Source organism: Elaeis guineensis, chromosome 1 (assembly GCF_000442705.2).
Source record: "Elaeis guineensis isolate ETL-2024a chromosome 1, EG11, whole genome shotgun sequence".
Classification (NCBI taxonomy): domain Eukaryota; kingdom Viridiplantae; phylum Streptophyta; class Magnoliopsida; order Arecales; family Arecaceae; genus Elaeis; species Elaeis guineensis.
In genome coordinates this window covers 143,821,307-143,837,750 of record NC_025993.2, presented here as the reverse complement: position 1 = coordinate 143,837,750, position 16,444 = coordinate 143,821,307, and the positions used below count along the sequence as shown (strand labels likewise).

The 16,444-nt window shown below is 34.9% G+C and overlaps 1 protein-coding gene across 2 annotated transcripts; it reads left to right on the top strand.

Annotated features, from left to right (window-relative positions):
* The first annotated feature begins 814 nt into the window (after positions 1-814).
* Positions 815-7,519, top strand: LOC105039003 (WPP domain-interacting protein 2). 2 transcript variants are annotated; one of them, XM_029262685.2, is made up of 2 exons: positions 815-2,337; positions 6,682-7,519. In XM_029262685.2, exons 1-2 carry the CDS (start codon positions 1,146-1,148, stop codon positions 7,419-7,421), a joined length of 1,932 nt encoding a protein of 643 aa, XP_029118518.1. In that variant the 5' UTR covers positions 815-1,145; the 3' UTR covers positions 7,422-7,519. The 2 variants fall into 2 exon arrangements, with proteins under 2 accessions (XP_029118518.1, XP_010913268.1); XM_010914966.4 differs by having other exon boundaries at positions 816-2,337; positions 6,748-7,519.
* The last annotated feature ends 8,925 nt before the right edge of the window (positions 7,520-16,444 follow it).

The window sequence follows — 16,444 nt, the reverse complement described above, 5'->3', positions numbered from 1 at the left end:
CTTCTTCAGTCGGACAATGTCGGCAGCTACTATCGGCAGTCGTCGATCAGTGCGGTCGGTAGAGTCGGGCGTCGGTCGGAGTCATCCGTCGGTCGTCGGTCAGACTGATCCGAAGGTAAGTCGGTGTATGGGGGTCAGCCGGTATATCCCAACACTGCTATTTTACAAAATTAAGATAGAGAATCTTTTAACCTCCTATCTTAACACTATAAGCTTGGTACCATTCCAACCCAAAAGAATGCCTCCTGTTGATCCCCCTGCGTCCCTAGACACCCAGCTGTGAATTTGGCCCCCATATCTGGACCTCAGAATAATGGGAGAAGGATTGCTTAGGTGAGATTCTTGTAGCTCCACAGCAAAACAGCCACTTGGTGTAACCAGATGATTCCTAACCCTAACTGCTCTTCTCTTGGGAGGGATCAGTTGATTCCAATGATTACGTTCTCTTTGTGGAGAACGTCGCTAATGCAACATCACTGCAAATAGAAGAATGACACGTCTTGCCGACACTAATGAAGCGAGAAATTGATGACGTGTCAACTCCTGATTGGAAGTTGCCAAGTTTCACGTGGCGCGGCAAAGGTGAGCCCTGACTGAAGCATTTTCGTAATTTAACCTAGCAACCAGTGGCATTCCCCTAAGCAATAAGAGATCCAACACGCGCACGCCGAGAAACAGCGCCACGTGTGCGGGACCCACGTATCTATCTGTCCACCGCCTTCCGTCCACGTAAAAATAATAAGAAACTAATAATATACTCGTATTATTACGTCCATTTATCTTCATTATATATATCTATATAGTCTTTATCAACCCCCTTTCTTCTGCTTCGCTGATTCCTAGGGTTTGGAGGCCCCTTGCCTTCTGATCTTTCCCCATCCCCGATCGCAGAACGCTAATCCCGAAGATGTGACCATAGGAAGGTACCCTTTCACTCGCAATTCATGCTCTGATCTTTATGTTTCAGCTGCTCCCGGGAAATTTCGTTGGGTTTTCAGTAAAATCGCCTGCGTTCTTAGTTCCCTATGGGCGGACGAATTTCGGTTTTTGAGATTTTTGGTTGTAGTTGGCATTGAGATTTGAGGAATTCTGTGGTGGATCTTGGTAAATTGTGCTAGGTTTAGGTTGTTGCGGAAGGTTGAGGCATGGATTTGAAGGACGATAGATCGAAATCTGGGTCGGAGGAGGTGGGAGAGAGGAATGAAACCGTAGGAAAGATGGCACCTTTAGGTGCAAATAAGGTGGAGGTCAATGGCGATATGGGTCCTGAAGAATATATTAAGAACCATTCCCCGGTTGAAACAGGGGATGCTGATGGGGATAGGGAGGAGATAGGGAGTGTATCTCCTCCTGAAGCAAATTCGTCTCCGGCAGAAGCAAAAGTGAATGGGGATGGAGTTGGAGTTGGGAATTCGGCCGGTTCGCTGTTAAGGACAATTGTATCTCCTCCGATTGCAGCGCCTGAGGTGGTGGCATTGAAGCAGACGCCTACGAAGGGGTATGGATTAAAGAAATGGAGGAGAATAAGGAGAGATTTAAATAAGGATGGAACGACTGGTGCCGATTCTGCTCAGATTCTTAAACGCAGGCTTCCGCTTGTGGAGACTCAGAAGCCTCGTGATGAGAACAAGCATAAGAGTGATGGTGAGGGTGAGGGCGAGGGTTCAGTGGCTTCTCTGGAGTCGAGGAATGCTAGAGGGTCTCCCCTCGCAGTTGCTGGTGGCACCTTGGACCCGGAGCTTGGACTGTTGGTGGCAGCTACTGGCTTCTCTATTGGCATGGATTCTGAGAATAGTGAGGACCGAAGTAGCAAGTCTTCAACTGCTGCAAGTGCTCCAAGGCTTAGGCATGAAGCGGTGGGATTTGGGAGGGAGAGAGGCAGGGTGAAAAATTTTGGTGGGAGAGGATCAGGGAATGTTGTACAACAAAGGGGTCAACGGGGGAGAGGAGGTGGCTTAGATAACATCAAGAAGTTTAGAGGAGATCAGGTTAGAATTGAGAAGGAGAATTCACATTCTAGTGCAGAGTCTGACTTGAGAAGCTCTAATGCAGCCTTTGCGCAGAGGGGCAGCATGATTAGTAGTGGAAAGCAGAGTGAGAAATCAGTAAATTATGATGGAGGGAACAGCGATGAAGCTCAGCCCAGTGAGGAAGTCCGATCAGCTTACCACAAAGAGAACGGGGTGCTTGAAGATTTATTGAAGGAAAATTTAGACGCTGAATTATTGGCAGACGAGAATGTTGAAAACAGTGAGAGCTGTCGATCACACCCAAGTCTTGATCCTTTTGTTGAGTCACTTGTTTTGCTTGAGGCAGCTCAGCAAGCTCTAGAAAGTGGTATGGCATGTATATCTTTATTTACCCCTTTTTTTTTTTTTTTTGAGTAACGATTAGGCACTGTCCTTATTTGCTGTTTTCATGTACAATGATTTGCATTTCTCTTTTGCTATTTCATGCTATAGTTGCTCTTTTAGATTATATACTTTCTTCTGTTGTTAGATTATCTTGTAGAAAACAATGAAATTGCATTGCTGATAGAACAGTATATAAAATGTAGCATTTGTGTCATTACTTATCTGCTCGCTGCGTTGCGCTACAGTGGATGAAGTTATAGATAGATGCACTGAGCATTGATGGTGTTTAAGTTATCAGAGAAGAAGCCTTGGATTTCTTCAGCGATTTCAGAACTTATCTGTCATATGTTAAGAAATATTTGTGGATCACAATACTATCATCATAAATTTGATAACTATTTCTAACTTTTCTATCAATCACATGTGCTAATAAATTACATGACAAGAATATTGAATGTTGTTTCAGTTGTTCCCAGAAAAGCTGGGCACCTGGTTAATTTTGCCAGACTCTTGTTTTGTTAAAACACTTGAGCTGATATTATAGCTAAGTTTGTAGAAGAGTAGGGTCCTTGCATTTCATGTATGCTTTCACACGCATATATGTATGTATGTGCATGCATATATTTGTGTGTATGTGATTGATTCTTTTGTCCTATTTTAGAAGCTTTTTGTCTTTCCGTTTTATGCCTTACAGAAAATTTTCTCTTAAAGAAAAAAGCAACACAATAAAGATTTTTGCTTGACATCTGCTGAGGATTTGGAATGCTTAGCAATCACAATTGCATTTTTGTTCACTTTGTCTTGATATTTTGGTGGGTCAATGCCTTTTCTTTGCTACATGAAACATTGTAATTTCTGATTTTTGGGATGAAGTACTAGTTTTTGCATTCTTTTGAACAAAATGTTGCAGAAAGTTATCTTGATTTTTATCCATGTAGTGTTTTCATGCTAGGCTTGTAGGTTAAATATTGATGAAGATAATTAACTCTTCTTTAATGACCATCTTTGTGAGCATTTATCAGGGAAATGCTCATTCTTTATGTATGCCATTGCTGAATGCCTAAACAGTTGACTGAGTATGTGTCCATGCATGGTTTAATGGACGCATGCATGTGTTTAGAAAAGTTGTTACCAAGCTCCTGCACAAGCTATTTATTTCACCTTCTAACTTCTGCCCTGAAACCTTGAACACAAAATGAAAAAAGTAACACAAAGACATACATATCCATAAAATATTTGCACCTCTCTCTCTCTCTCTGTGTGTGTGTGTGTGTGTGTGTGTGTACATGCACGTGTGCCCATATGTGTGTGTGTATTTTTCTCTTTCTTGCACTAATTTGCTCATTCTCACAATGATGTTCTAGCCAAAAACTAAAAGAATAAGTGTTTCTATCAGAAAAAGGAGTCTTTTGATCAATATCTAATGTATGGTCAAATCCATCCAAATTCCTCATGGGGTGGAGATTGCAACTGTTCAATAACCTTCCAAGTCATCATTTGCTACTTGGAAACTCCACTAAGAATCTATGAATGTTATAACTTTTGGACTCTTTGCTATGACACCACTCCCTGGTATTCAAAGTGGAGTGACATAATTATGTTTGCTTGAATTGTCGACACTTATGATGATTTTTAGGATGGCAATGACATGACCAATGTTAAAGGATGTTTAACGACAGAAAAGTGCAATGAATGACACTTCTAGTGAAGTATGAAAATAAATCTTCTTCTGAATATAACATAATAAAGTTTTATATTACTGACTATCATTGTAGTTAACTGAGTATACTATTTAGCACATTAGATATATGATATTATTTTTTTTTTTGAAGGACTTTTGGAGGTCCTAGTGATTGGCACTTAGGACACCTTGAAACTTAACACTGCTGTCCTACTTGATCAAGCCCTTCCTCTAACACTTCACAATTGCATAACACTGGCTTATTAGCAGTCCATGTATGAACTAAGGTACTTGTATGTCCTGTTTGTTGCATAAGCTATCAAATAGTGATGGTGCAAGGTGCAAATTTACGTGTGGGAATCAGAGAAATCATGAAGTGTGCTAGCTATCTGCTAACTTTTCATCATTTCATTCTTATCACCGTGCATTTGCATATCATGAATTCCAATCAAAGGCTATTTTCAAATGCATACTTCTATTTGCAAATGCATACTTCTAACCTTAAATTATCTTGATTTCTCATGCAATCCAATCAAAGGCGATTTTTGAATGCTTTCTCAAACTTCCAGGTAGGCTTTTTAGGTTACACCTTGTCATTTCATTGTCATCCCATCTACTTTTTGTTGCAATTAGATTAGGCATTAGCTTTGGAACTCATGTGTATTTCCTTTTCTAGGGTAAAATAACAGCTGAAACGATCAAGATTTATTTTCTGAGTGTTTGTTTTTAGCTTAGAAGTATGCATTTGGGTCTCTTAGGCAAGCCACATCTTGTGCACGCCTGTGATGCACAAACAGGGTATCATGGACCGAAGTTGCAATATCAGGATATAAGGATGCCTTGTCTTTTATAGTAAGTTTTCAGTTTAAAATAGGCTTCTTAAATACTAAAATCGGTATGACTTACATGTGTACAGCAAGGTTGTCCCCAAGGATAGTGAAAAATGCTAATGAAGATTTCAATTTATTTATTTATTTTTTCTTGTGGTGGAGTCCACACTTAATAAGGACTTTGTTAGGCTTGAGGTTGCTTGTATGACCATGGATTCAGTTGGCATATCATTCCACTCTATGTTTCTTGATATTAGATCTATATTAATCTTGAAATTCAGATCTATATTGCTCGTAGATCTGTTCGTTGACAATCAATATATATTAAATTGGTATAATAAAAGTGAGATTGTTAAGGCAAAACCATGCCATATTTTTCATCAACATGTTGATGGATGAAAAATGCCACAAGAGATCCAACAATGTGATAAGAGGTTTGATTAGCTGCATTGCATTATGACCTGGATGTGAAAACAAATTGATGAGAAAGAATGGTGAAGAATTAATGGTTGTACAATTGAACAGACTGGATCAAGGAACTGAAAATTTAGTTAATGAAGAAAGACCATTCATACCAGAATCAAAGAAGAAAATTGTTGAAGATCAAACAAATGACGAGTCGATAGTACCAAATGGAAGATCATTAGAAGAGCAATTCACATCTCCCTAGGATGAGGATAGCATCCCAATTCTGGGTTGATTACAATTTTTAATGATTTGAAGAATTCCTTGATGTCTCTCTTGAACATTGGCCAACATGTTCAGTGGTTATTTTTGACCATCTCCATGGTTTCCCAGTCCGTTCTCATGCAGACTTGAAACTGGTTACAGCATTTGACTTTGGCAATCTAAAAATAGAGCATGTAGTTATTCATACATATCCATCCCTGTGATTGTAACTTATATCTAGCATAACTTATAGAAAGCCACATTCACAGTGTTTGATTATGTAAATCTAAATGTGGAGCATTAAGTTATTCATAAATATCCATCCCTGTGACTGTAGCTCATATCTAGCATTACTTGTAGAAAGCTGCATTCACAGAATTTGATTATGTCAATCTAAGTGTGGAGCATGTAGTTAGTCCTAAATTTCCATCCCTGCGACTGTAACCTATATCTACCATTACTCATAGAAAGCTGTATTTACATAAGTTTTAGGACTAGACATGAAGGCTCGATCTGCATCTAACTGTTAGGTTCATCATGTTTTTGCTGTTCTTGACTATATTTTCTTGGTATCATGCTCATTACTTTGCTTGGTACGAGTCTCAAGCTTTCTCTAGTGAATTCATCGCTTATTTTCTTCTCGTTCCTACTTCCTAGTTTTACCGCACATTTATGTGCTCTTCTCTATTATGATAGTCTGTACAGACCAAGTATCTTTTCATCAAGATATCTATTTCATAGGACCTTGTATCTCGAATTATAAAATTTTGTGCAAGCATCTTGCTCTCTTTTATTAAAGTCTTAGTCTAATACCACATTAGCTAGAACATGAGGTACTGAATTGTTAGATGATTGGTCAAAAAGGACTTCAGGTTTGACTGACTTTAGCTGGTTCTGCAAGATCCTTATGTCACATTAAATAGAAATATAAGAAAGTCGTTGGTTAGAATTACGAACTTATGGGTATATGATGCTGTATGTCAAACTTTTTTTTATGTGATGCTGATTTTCTAGGTAAAACAGATGGTTGTAGTTCACGCTGCTTTAAGTATTATATTCTATTTCTACAGTTGCCTTTTAGGTTGAGACTATGCCAGAAATGAGCAGAACTCTGTAATTGCCTGGAATATTTTATGACTTGTGCCAGTTTGCACGGAGGACGATGCTTCATCACGAACTGATCATTTTTGTCCGATATGTTGTCCCTGTTCAGAAATTGAGAAATTTGGAGAAATTGAGAAGGAGCCAGACGTCGATGACTTTGATGACGATTATGAAGAAGTGGAAGGTAGTAGTTCCCCATCTCCTGAAGCTGATTCAATCCAATTGAATCAAAAGATAGAACATCTTCAGTGTAAACTGGAAGAAGCACTAGCAGCTGTCAGTTCTAGAGAATCAAAGGTGCTTGAACTTGAAGCGATCCTCAACAAATCTGAGTTGCCAAAAAAGGAAATAGAGAAAACTGATCTACCATTACTTAAAGAGAACTGCAAGGAGATGGAGTTTGAACTTGAGAGCCTGCTTGAGAAGAAGATAGAGGCAGAAATCGAGTATTTGATCATGGCAAGAGCTACTCAAAGTTGGAAAGTCCGGGCAGAAGATCACATCGCTCTGCTTGAGGACCAGAAGTCTCTTGCTGGAGATCAAATGCAGATTATGTGCGAGTTGAGAGATACTGAGAATAAGGCTATCATGTTGAAGGGGAAAATGGAGGAATTAGAGGCTTACTGTGCAGAGCTGGTAGGGATCGAAGAGGTGTTGCGGCTGCAGAATAAAGTCTTTAAGTCTTCTCTCTGTTGCTTTGTTCAGCTGGTAATGTTGTTTATTGCATTTTGGTTGTTTCTCATGCAGCTGTTGTCCCCATCTAGCGGGGTTGTACCCACCTAAATTCTGAAAACAGCCCTCATGTACTTCTATCAGTTTCAGAAGAAGTTTTTGTGTAAGATATTATTAGGCAAATATGAATGTACGTGCTGTCTTCTTAATATTCTTTAGCACACAAGTCAATAAATTTGCTTATTGTATCACATTTTTCAGAAGAAGTTAGTTCTATTTAATATTTGTACTGCAATTTTAAAGAGTTTTTATTATACACTAGCAATATCGTGTAGCATTATCTGTCATGGAGTTAATATCAATGTTGCAAATGGATTATTCTATTTAGACAGATTCATGTATCAGCAATTGGGTTTTCTCTGGTATAAGTGATTGAGATTTGCCTTTCTTTACCAGACATGCAACTCTTGTCATTTAGTTCTATATTTCTTTACGCTCTGCTCTGCCACTCTTTGCAATGTTTTGTACAACATGTTTTACTATTCTATTTTTTTTCTCTTTTACTATGAAGTAGAAAAGTTTGAGAAGTTGCGGCTACCAATTATAGCTGCCTCAAGCTGTGGTATGCGTAACTGTTATGTGGATTCTATTGGCTTCTGCTGCATGGGCTTGCCCTACTGCAACTTGGATACTGTGCTATACAATTTTTAGAGCAATCTTCTTTTGCTGCTTTCTTCTGATAATATTCCATATTCACTCACTGGTTGATGGAAAGGTAGGAACAGAGCCTGCCAGCTGCTGTGTTCGTGCCAGCTTCTATCCCAGTTTAATCCTCATGATGCTTAGAAGAACTCCAACGGGCAGGTGATAAGGAAATTTTGACCTTCTCCAAGTTTCTTATTTTAATACGCTTTCCACGATGGATGTACTGAGAAGAAGATGCCGGGCACATGTGACATAATGGCTGGAGGGTTGTTTTATGGACATTTTGGAAGACGTCCAAGGTTTTGTTGAGCAAGGGTCTTATACTGAACTGATCAGTGGAAGCATGTTAAACCATATCATGTATGTCCAAGCTTGCCTGATGGATGGTGCTTGATCAATTGCAAGCCACTATTTCATTCTAGAGCATATGTGTGAGATTTGGTCCAAGGGATGATCATCAATTACTAACATGGCCAACCAGCATCTACATTATGAGCATATGTGACTTCTTTAAGGGTCTACTGGGAGTTGTTTTAGGTCTTCTTGCTTGTCCGCACAAAATATGCTTGCAGATATTGTTGATCCATTGTAGCTGTGGCAAGCCATCAGTCATCAGTGGTTGCAGCTTGCATGGCACAACCATCCCATCCTTTGCTTTTATGTTTGTGTATCGTTGATGAGACCCTTCAGTGATGGACTTTGTCATTATCTCCATGTCAAGAGACCTCTGCTCTATTTTCATCCAAAAAAAAAAAAAAAAAAAATGAAGGTTCATCAAAAGGAGGGCTATCCATATGATCCAGTTTTTGGGTAGAGCAAGAACTTGAATATTATTTGCATCCAAGCATGTTGGTGCATTGTAACAAGTCTAGAATGTATTTGGATTGATTTAAAAAAATTTTCTTATTCCTTTGATCCATTTGGATGCCAAGAAAGTATGATAGTAAATCCATATCTTTTATCTTAAATGAATTAGCAAATTTTATAATAAACTTGTTGAGCAATGTTATTATTGTTAGTGAAAATAATATCATCAATATAAAGAAGAAGATAAATATATAAATAGTGAAGGATCAGATTATGAAATAATAAACTCTAACTCCACAAGTTTTAAGCGGAACTTTTCACACCAAGCTTGAGGATCTTGATGGAGTTCGTAAATTGATTTGCACATCTTATAGACATGAGTAGGTTTTGATAGATCAACATAGCTGGGAGATTAAGACCTAAATATCATTTCTCGAAGGTCACCATATAAAAAAACACACTTTACATTAAGTTGATGGAGTAGCCAGTTGTGAGTCGAAGCTATTGTGAGAATAGTTTGGATTGTAGTATGTTTAACCACAAGACTGAATGTCTCAAAAAAATCAATTTCAGATTGTTGGTGAAAGTTTTTGGCAACTAAATAGGCTTTATATTTGTTGATGGATCCAACCAGATTGTATTTAATTTGAAACAACTACTTACAATTGACAATCTTCATATTTGGCTGAATAGGGACAAGAGTCTGTTTGCTGATTCTGAAGAGATGTAAATTCGAAATCCATAGCACATCTCCACTCTAGACTTTTTGAGATTTGTGTATAATATGTTGGTTTAATTGGATAGGACATAGTAAAGGCGATTGGGAGAGGATAGCAAGTATGGTATAGTATTTTATGTTTGGAGATATCGGATTAAGACTAGGTGATCATGGGATGGGTGCACTGTGGTTGGTTGGTCGATCTAGGAGGGGAGTTTGATGATGGGTGGTGGTAGTGGTGGTAAAAGAGATTCAGGGGAAGAAATGTAAGTAGTGTTTTGTGTTGAGATGGTGGGATGGGTTCAATTGGGATATTCGTATTGTCATATAGTGTAGTGGTTGAATTGGATATTGTTGCCATAAAAGAATCTTGAGATTGACATATTCTATCTATAAAATAATCTAACAATATATAGTTATTTATAGTCCAAATACTATTAACAGGTATGGAGAGTTAAGGTAATCATATAAAAAGGGAGTCAGGAGTAGAAGTGGGGTCGTGAGAAGTTGATTGAGATGATGATGTGCTCGAAAAAGAAAAAATATATTCATAAAAAATAACATGACGTGATATATAAATTTTTTCTTTCATTAAATCAAGGCATCTATATCTGTTAACCTCAAGAATTGATTTTAATGAATAACAAAATATTTGAGTATATATTTGACTAATGATTTCTTTAAGATTATGTTTCAGAAAAGTTGTAGAGTATCAAAAGAGTAATTTTCAAAAGTATAATAAAAAATAAATAAAAAAATTAAAAGCTTTTAGGTGTGACACATATCTAAAACAAAATTGGAGAAGGGTATCCAAAGATTGAAATTGAAGAATATTTTAAATGAAAAAGTTTACAAAAAGTTCAATGGAGGGCACCTCGAGTTGACTCAAGATGGATCCGAGTCGACTCGAGTTGATAAATAGAAAAAAAAAAATCTGGCATGCAAAAGTTTTAACTGGTATGCCCTCGAGTTGACTCAAGCAGGATTCGAGTTGACTCAAATGAAGAATAGAAGAAATATAATTTTTCGAGCGACAGCTCAAGACGATTCGAGTAGTTTGAGTTGAAGTTACAGAAAAAAGACAGAGAGAAAATTTTCGAAAAGATAGGCTCGAAGACTATTCGAGTCGACTCGAGGCACAGTCAAGTCGACTCCAGGCTCAGTCGAGTTGACTCAAATTCTATCAGCTAATTCTGCAGAAATTTCAGAATTGCATAGTCTTCACTCTAATAGCTACATCTGGATTTTCAATAGTCAAAAATATCTCTCTAACTTACCAAACAATGGAAAACCCCTACAAAACTGATTGAAGATAAGACCTTTCACAAGAATCGAAGTGAGAAGCAAAAATCAATTGAAAAAATTCAAAAGGCATTGAAAAGAGAGCATTCAATTCTCAATCACTTGAATCATCAAATCAGGAGATTTTCTTTAGCAAGAGCATAAGCTTATCCCTCCAAAAGCTTCCATAAAAGAAGAGTCTCAAGCTTCAATGACATTTATTTACTCATTAAGGAACTTTTTGTTTTTATTTGTCACTCTTTCTTTCTTTTCATTATAACTAGCTTCAATTGAATTTTGAAGCTAGGGGATAGACCTATCCAAGCCTGAAAATTGGATTGTAAGTCAAGGGTTGGCTGTGTGTAGATTGTGGTTGGTGATCGAGTGTAAAACCAACTGAGTTTTGGATAGTGAGCCCAGAAAAATTATCCGACTGTAATCTTGGATAGATTATAGTGAAATTTCTAAGTGGATCTTTGAGAGTAGATGTAGATATTGGGGGCACCGAACTACTATAAATTGTAGTATTTGTATTTGTCATATTTTCTCCAGCTTTTCATTGCATTTATATTTCTGCTTCCTTGCATTAAATTCTGTACTCATCAATACTTCACTAGTTTGCAAAAACAGTATATTATTAGTTTAAATTTTTGAAAAATCCAATTTACTCCTCTTTTTGGATTATCTTACTGGCCAACAAGTGGTATCAAAATTCGGTACTTACTTATATTTGATCTAACAATTAGGAGTTAAGATCAAATGGTAATCTAAATGAGTACATCTCTTGTCTAAGGGCAATCGACCAACCGTCCATTTTTATTTAATAGAATAATTATACTTATTAGAAAGCACATATACACATTTATATTCAAGCATTTGATTATCAATCTTGGAGAGTTATAATTAAAGGCTCACACACTCTCAATCAAAGTAGATGGTAATGATATTCCAAAATCCATAGAGGACTGGGATGAGCATGACATAAGGATGATAGAGTTAAACGTTAAAGCTATAATGTTCTATATTGTGCTTTAGATCTTAATGAATTTAATAGAATCTCTACATGTGCATCAGCTAAAAAAATTTAGAATAGTTTAGAGGTCACCCATAAGGATACCAATCAAGTTAAAGAGTCTAAAATAAATTTGCTTATATACAAATATAAATTATTTAAAATGAAGATAAATGAATCTATTTTTGAAATATTTACTAGATTCACGGATATTATAAATAGTTTGAAAAGCTTGAAAAAATTCTTTACTAACAGTGAGCTTGTTCGTAAAATTCTTAGGTCACTTTCGAAGGCTTGGGAGGCAAAAGTTATCACCATTCAAGAAGTCAAGGACCTCAACAAACTACTATTAGAAGAACTCCTTGGGTCTCTAATGACTCATGAGTTAACTATAAAGCAAAATATGAAGAAAAAAATCAAAAAAAAAAAAGACCATCATACTCAAGACAACAACCTCTAAGGATGATAAAAGTGAAGAGTCCAATGAAAAAAAGAAAGAAGAAGACTTGGCCTTGATTGCAAGGCAGTTTAAGAGGTTCATAAGGAAGAAGAAGCAAGGTTTTAAAAAGAAGAACTTCAAAGGTGAACCAAGCAAGGATAAAGAGAAAGAAAAAGAGGAGCTGCTCATTTGTTTCGAATGCAAAAAATCAAATCATTTTAAGATGGACTGTCCTCTCCTTAAGAAATCATCCAAAAAGTTTAAGAAGAAGGCAATGATGGCTACTTGAAGCGATAGTGAGGACTCAAGCTTCAAAGAAGAAACATAAAAAGTGGCAAATCTTTACTTGATGACACATCAAGAGGTAGCTGCTGAAAACTCCTTAGACTTTACATTTGATGAATTACAAGATGTATTTTCAGAACTTATGACTGAATATGAGAAAGTAAGTTTGAAAAATAAAGAATTGAGAAAGCTAAATCTTGAACTTACTTATAAAAAGGAAAGGATTTCTAAAAAATTTGATTCACTAACTTGCGAAAATTAGAAATTGAATGATGAACTAAAAAAAATTAAACCTTTTGTAGAAAAATTTACTTATAGTTCTGAAAAACTGCATATGCTTTTAAATGAACAAAGAGCTATTTTTTAATAAGGCTAGATTAAGATTCAAACCTCAAAAGAAGTAAAAAATAATGAATTTTTTTTTTGTTAGAGCCTCACCAAATTCTATTTCAAATGTTTCATATTTTTGTTGTGGAAAAGTAGGCCATAAATCTTATATATGTGATGTTAGAAAATTAAATGAAAGTATAGTTAAAATGATTTGGGTTCTAAAAAGAACCATAAGAACTAATTTTAAAGGACCCAAGATGACTTGGGTACCTAAAAACATTACTTAATTTTCTCTTATAGTGGTGTCTTGCAGCCCGTGAAAGAACAAGGCATTGGTATCTTGATAGCGGCTATTCAAGATACATGACGGGTGATAAATCATAATTTGTCACTTTTGAATCTAAGGATGGAGGAGTTGTTACATTTAGAGACAATGAAAAAAGACGTATCATTGGTATCGATAACATCCGTATCACTCCCTCCACCTCTATTCAAAATATTTTGTTAGTTGAAGGATTGAAACATAATTTACTTAGCATTAGTCAATTTTGTGATAAAGGATATAAAGTAACATTTGAATCTTTATTATGCATAGTCTCTAGTGCTAATAACAATGACATCATATTCATTGGACATGATATGATAATATCTACATGGTAGATCTAGATAATCTACACATGAAGAATGGTTAATATCTTGTTATAATAGCAAAGTTAATGAGACTAGCTGGTTGTGGTATCGTAGATTAGGTCATGCAAATATGGATTTATTTTCAAAACTCACTAAGAGGGATCTTGTTAAAGGCTTACCAAAATTAAATTTTGAAAAAAATCAGATTTGTGATGCTTGTCAATTTGAAAAACAAACTAGGAACTCTTTTAAACTAAAAGGCATGGTTTCAACATCTAGATCTTTAGAATTGCTTCACATGGATTTATTTGGATCCACTAGGACCACAAGTTTAGGAGGTAAAAAATATAGTCTTGTAATTGTGAATGATTTTTTAAGATTTACTTAAGTAATATTTTTAGCATAAAAAGAAGAAGCTTTTAATGTATTTTTTAAATTTTATCGTAAAGTTTCAAATAAAAAGGACATATCTATTGTTTGCATTCGTAGTGATCATAGCATCAAATTTAAAAATCAGTATTTTAAAAATTTTTGTAATGATAAAAAAATTGATCATAATTTTTTTGCTCATAGAACACCTCAACAAAATAGGATGGTAGAAAGAAAAAATCATACCTTAGAAGAAATGGCATGCATAATGTTATGTGAAAGTAATTTGTCTAGATATTTTTGGGTGAAAACCATCAACACCGCATGCTGTATTTTAAATCATATATTAATTCGATCCACTTTAAAGAAAACCCTATATGAACTTTGGAAAGAAGAAAAATCAAATATTAACTACTTTTATATTTTTGGATGTAAATATTTTATACTTAATAATGGAAAAGATAATTTAAAAAAAATTGATGCCAAGTTAGATGAGGATATCTTCTTGAGATACTCCTCATCAAGCAAAGTATATAGAGTCTTCAACAAAAAAATTTTTATTATTGAAGAATCTATCCATATAGTTTTCGATGAATCTAATGAAAAATCTTCTAGAAAAAAAGATATTTTAGATGAGGATGTACAAAATCTTAACAACAAGATGGATAGCTTCACACTAAAGGATGATCCATCTCAAGATAATGGAGAAGACTCAAGAAAAAGAATGAAGAAGACAAAGATAAAGAACAAACTCCAAACCAAAGAAATGAACTATCTAAAGAGTAGAGGTTTGCACATGGATATCCAAAAGATCTTATTATCTGTGATTCATCATAAGGGATAAGAACTCGATCTTTTTTAAGAAATATTAATAATTATTTAATTTTTATATCCTAAATTGAACTTAAAATGATTGAAGAAGTGAAAATGATCCTTGTTGGATAAATGCTATAAAAAAAAATTAAATCAATTTGAAAGAAATAAAGTTTGGACACTAGTTGATAGATCCAATAACTATCATGTAATCGAAACTAAATGGATATATAGAAATAAATTAATGAACATGATATTATTGTTAGAAATAAAGCTAGGCTAGTTGCTAAAGGAGACAATCAAGAAGAAGACATTGATTTTGATGAAATTTTTGCCCTAGTAGCTAGATTGAAAGCAATTAGACTACTACTTGCATTTGCATATTTCATGAATTTCAAATTATATCAAATTTAGATGTTAAGAGTATATTTTCAAATGAATATATAGCTGAGGAAGGATATGTTAAATAGCCACTAAGTTTTGAAAATCATGCATTTTTCAATCATATCTTTAAACTACATAAAGCCCTATATAGATTAACACAAGCTCCATGTACATGGTATGAAAGATTAAGTAAATTCTTATTAGATAATAAATTTACTAAAAAAAATATTGATAAAATACTATTCTTAAAAAAAAATTGATGATCTATTAGTGGTACAAATTTATGTGGATGATATTATCTTCAATACTGCTAATGAGTATCTTTGTCAAGAGTTTGACTTATACAAGATAAGTTCGAGATGAGCATGATGGGAGAGCTGAACTTCTTTTTCAGATTCTAGATTAAGCAAAATGTAAAAGGGATCTTTGTCAACTAAACAAAATATACAAAAAAAATACTTAAGAAGTTTGGAATGGAGACTTCAATCCAATTGGCACACCTCTTGTAAGCTTGACAAAGATGAAATGGGTAAGAAAATTGATATTAAGCAGTATAGAGGTATGATAGGATCTCTACTTTATCTTACCGTAAGTAGGTCAGATATTATATTTAGTGTTTGCATATGTGCTAGGTATCAATCAAATCCTAGAGAATCTCATTTATTAGCTGTTAAGAAAATCTTTAGATACTTATCTGGTACACTTAATGTTGGATTATGGTATGATAGATTATCATCTTTTGAATTAATTAGATATTTTGATGCGAATTTTATTGAGTGTAAACTAGATAGAAAGAGTACAAGTGGCATCTGTCAATTTTTTGAAGTTAATTTGATCTCATAATTTAGCAAGAAATAAAACTCAACAGCATTATCTATGGTCGAGGCCGAATATATTGCTGTAGAAAGTTATTGTGCTCAAATCATATGGATTAAATAACAACTTGAAGATTTGGATATTAAACTTAATAATATTTCAATAAAATGTTATAACACAAGTGCAATCAACTTAACTAAGAATCTAATTCAATATTTAAGATCTAAACACATTAAGATAGGATATTATTTTATAAGAGATCATATACAAAATAATGATGTACTGCTTGAGTTTGTTGGTATTGATAAATAATTAGCTGACATCTTTACCAAATCTTTTAGTGAAAAAAGATTTAGCATCATTAGAAGAGATCTAGAGATTTGCTATCACTTAGATTAGATCTCATCTTCTTTGCCAAAACTAAGTTGATCCAAATTCAAAACAATCAATTTTATCTATATAACCATCGATTGACCTCTTTAGGAAACCTCCAATGTTCCTTGTGCACTGAATACTCAACAAAATAATGATATGTTTCAGACTTG

Coding starts and splice junctions, on each gene's coding strand:
- LOC105039003 (XM_029262685.2), top strand. CDS start 1,146: ATGGATTTGAAGGACGATAGATCGAAATCTGGGTCGGAGGAGGTGGGA. Junction 2,338..6,681: donor TCAGCAAGCTCTAGAAAGTG/GTATGGCATGTA, acceptor GACTTGTGCCAG/TTTGCACGGAGGACGATGCT.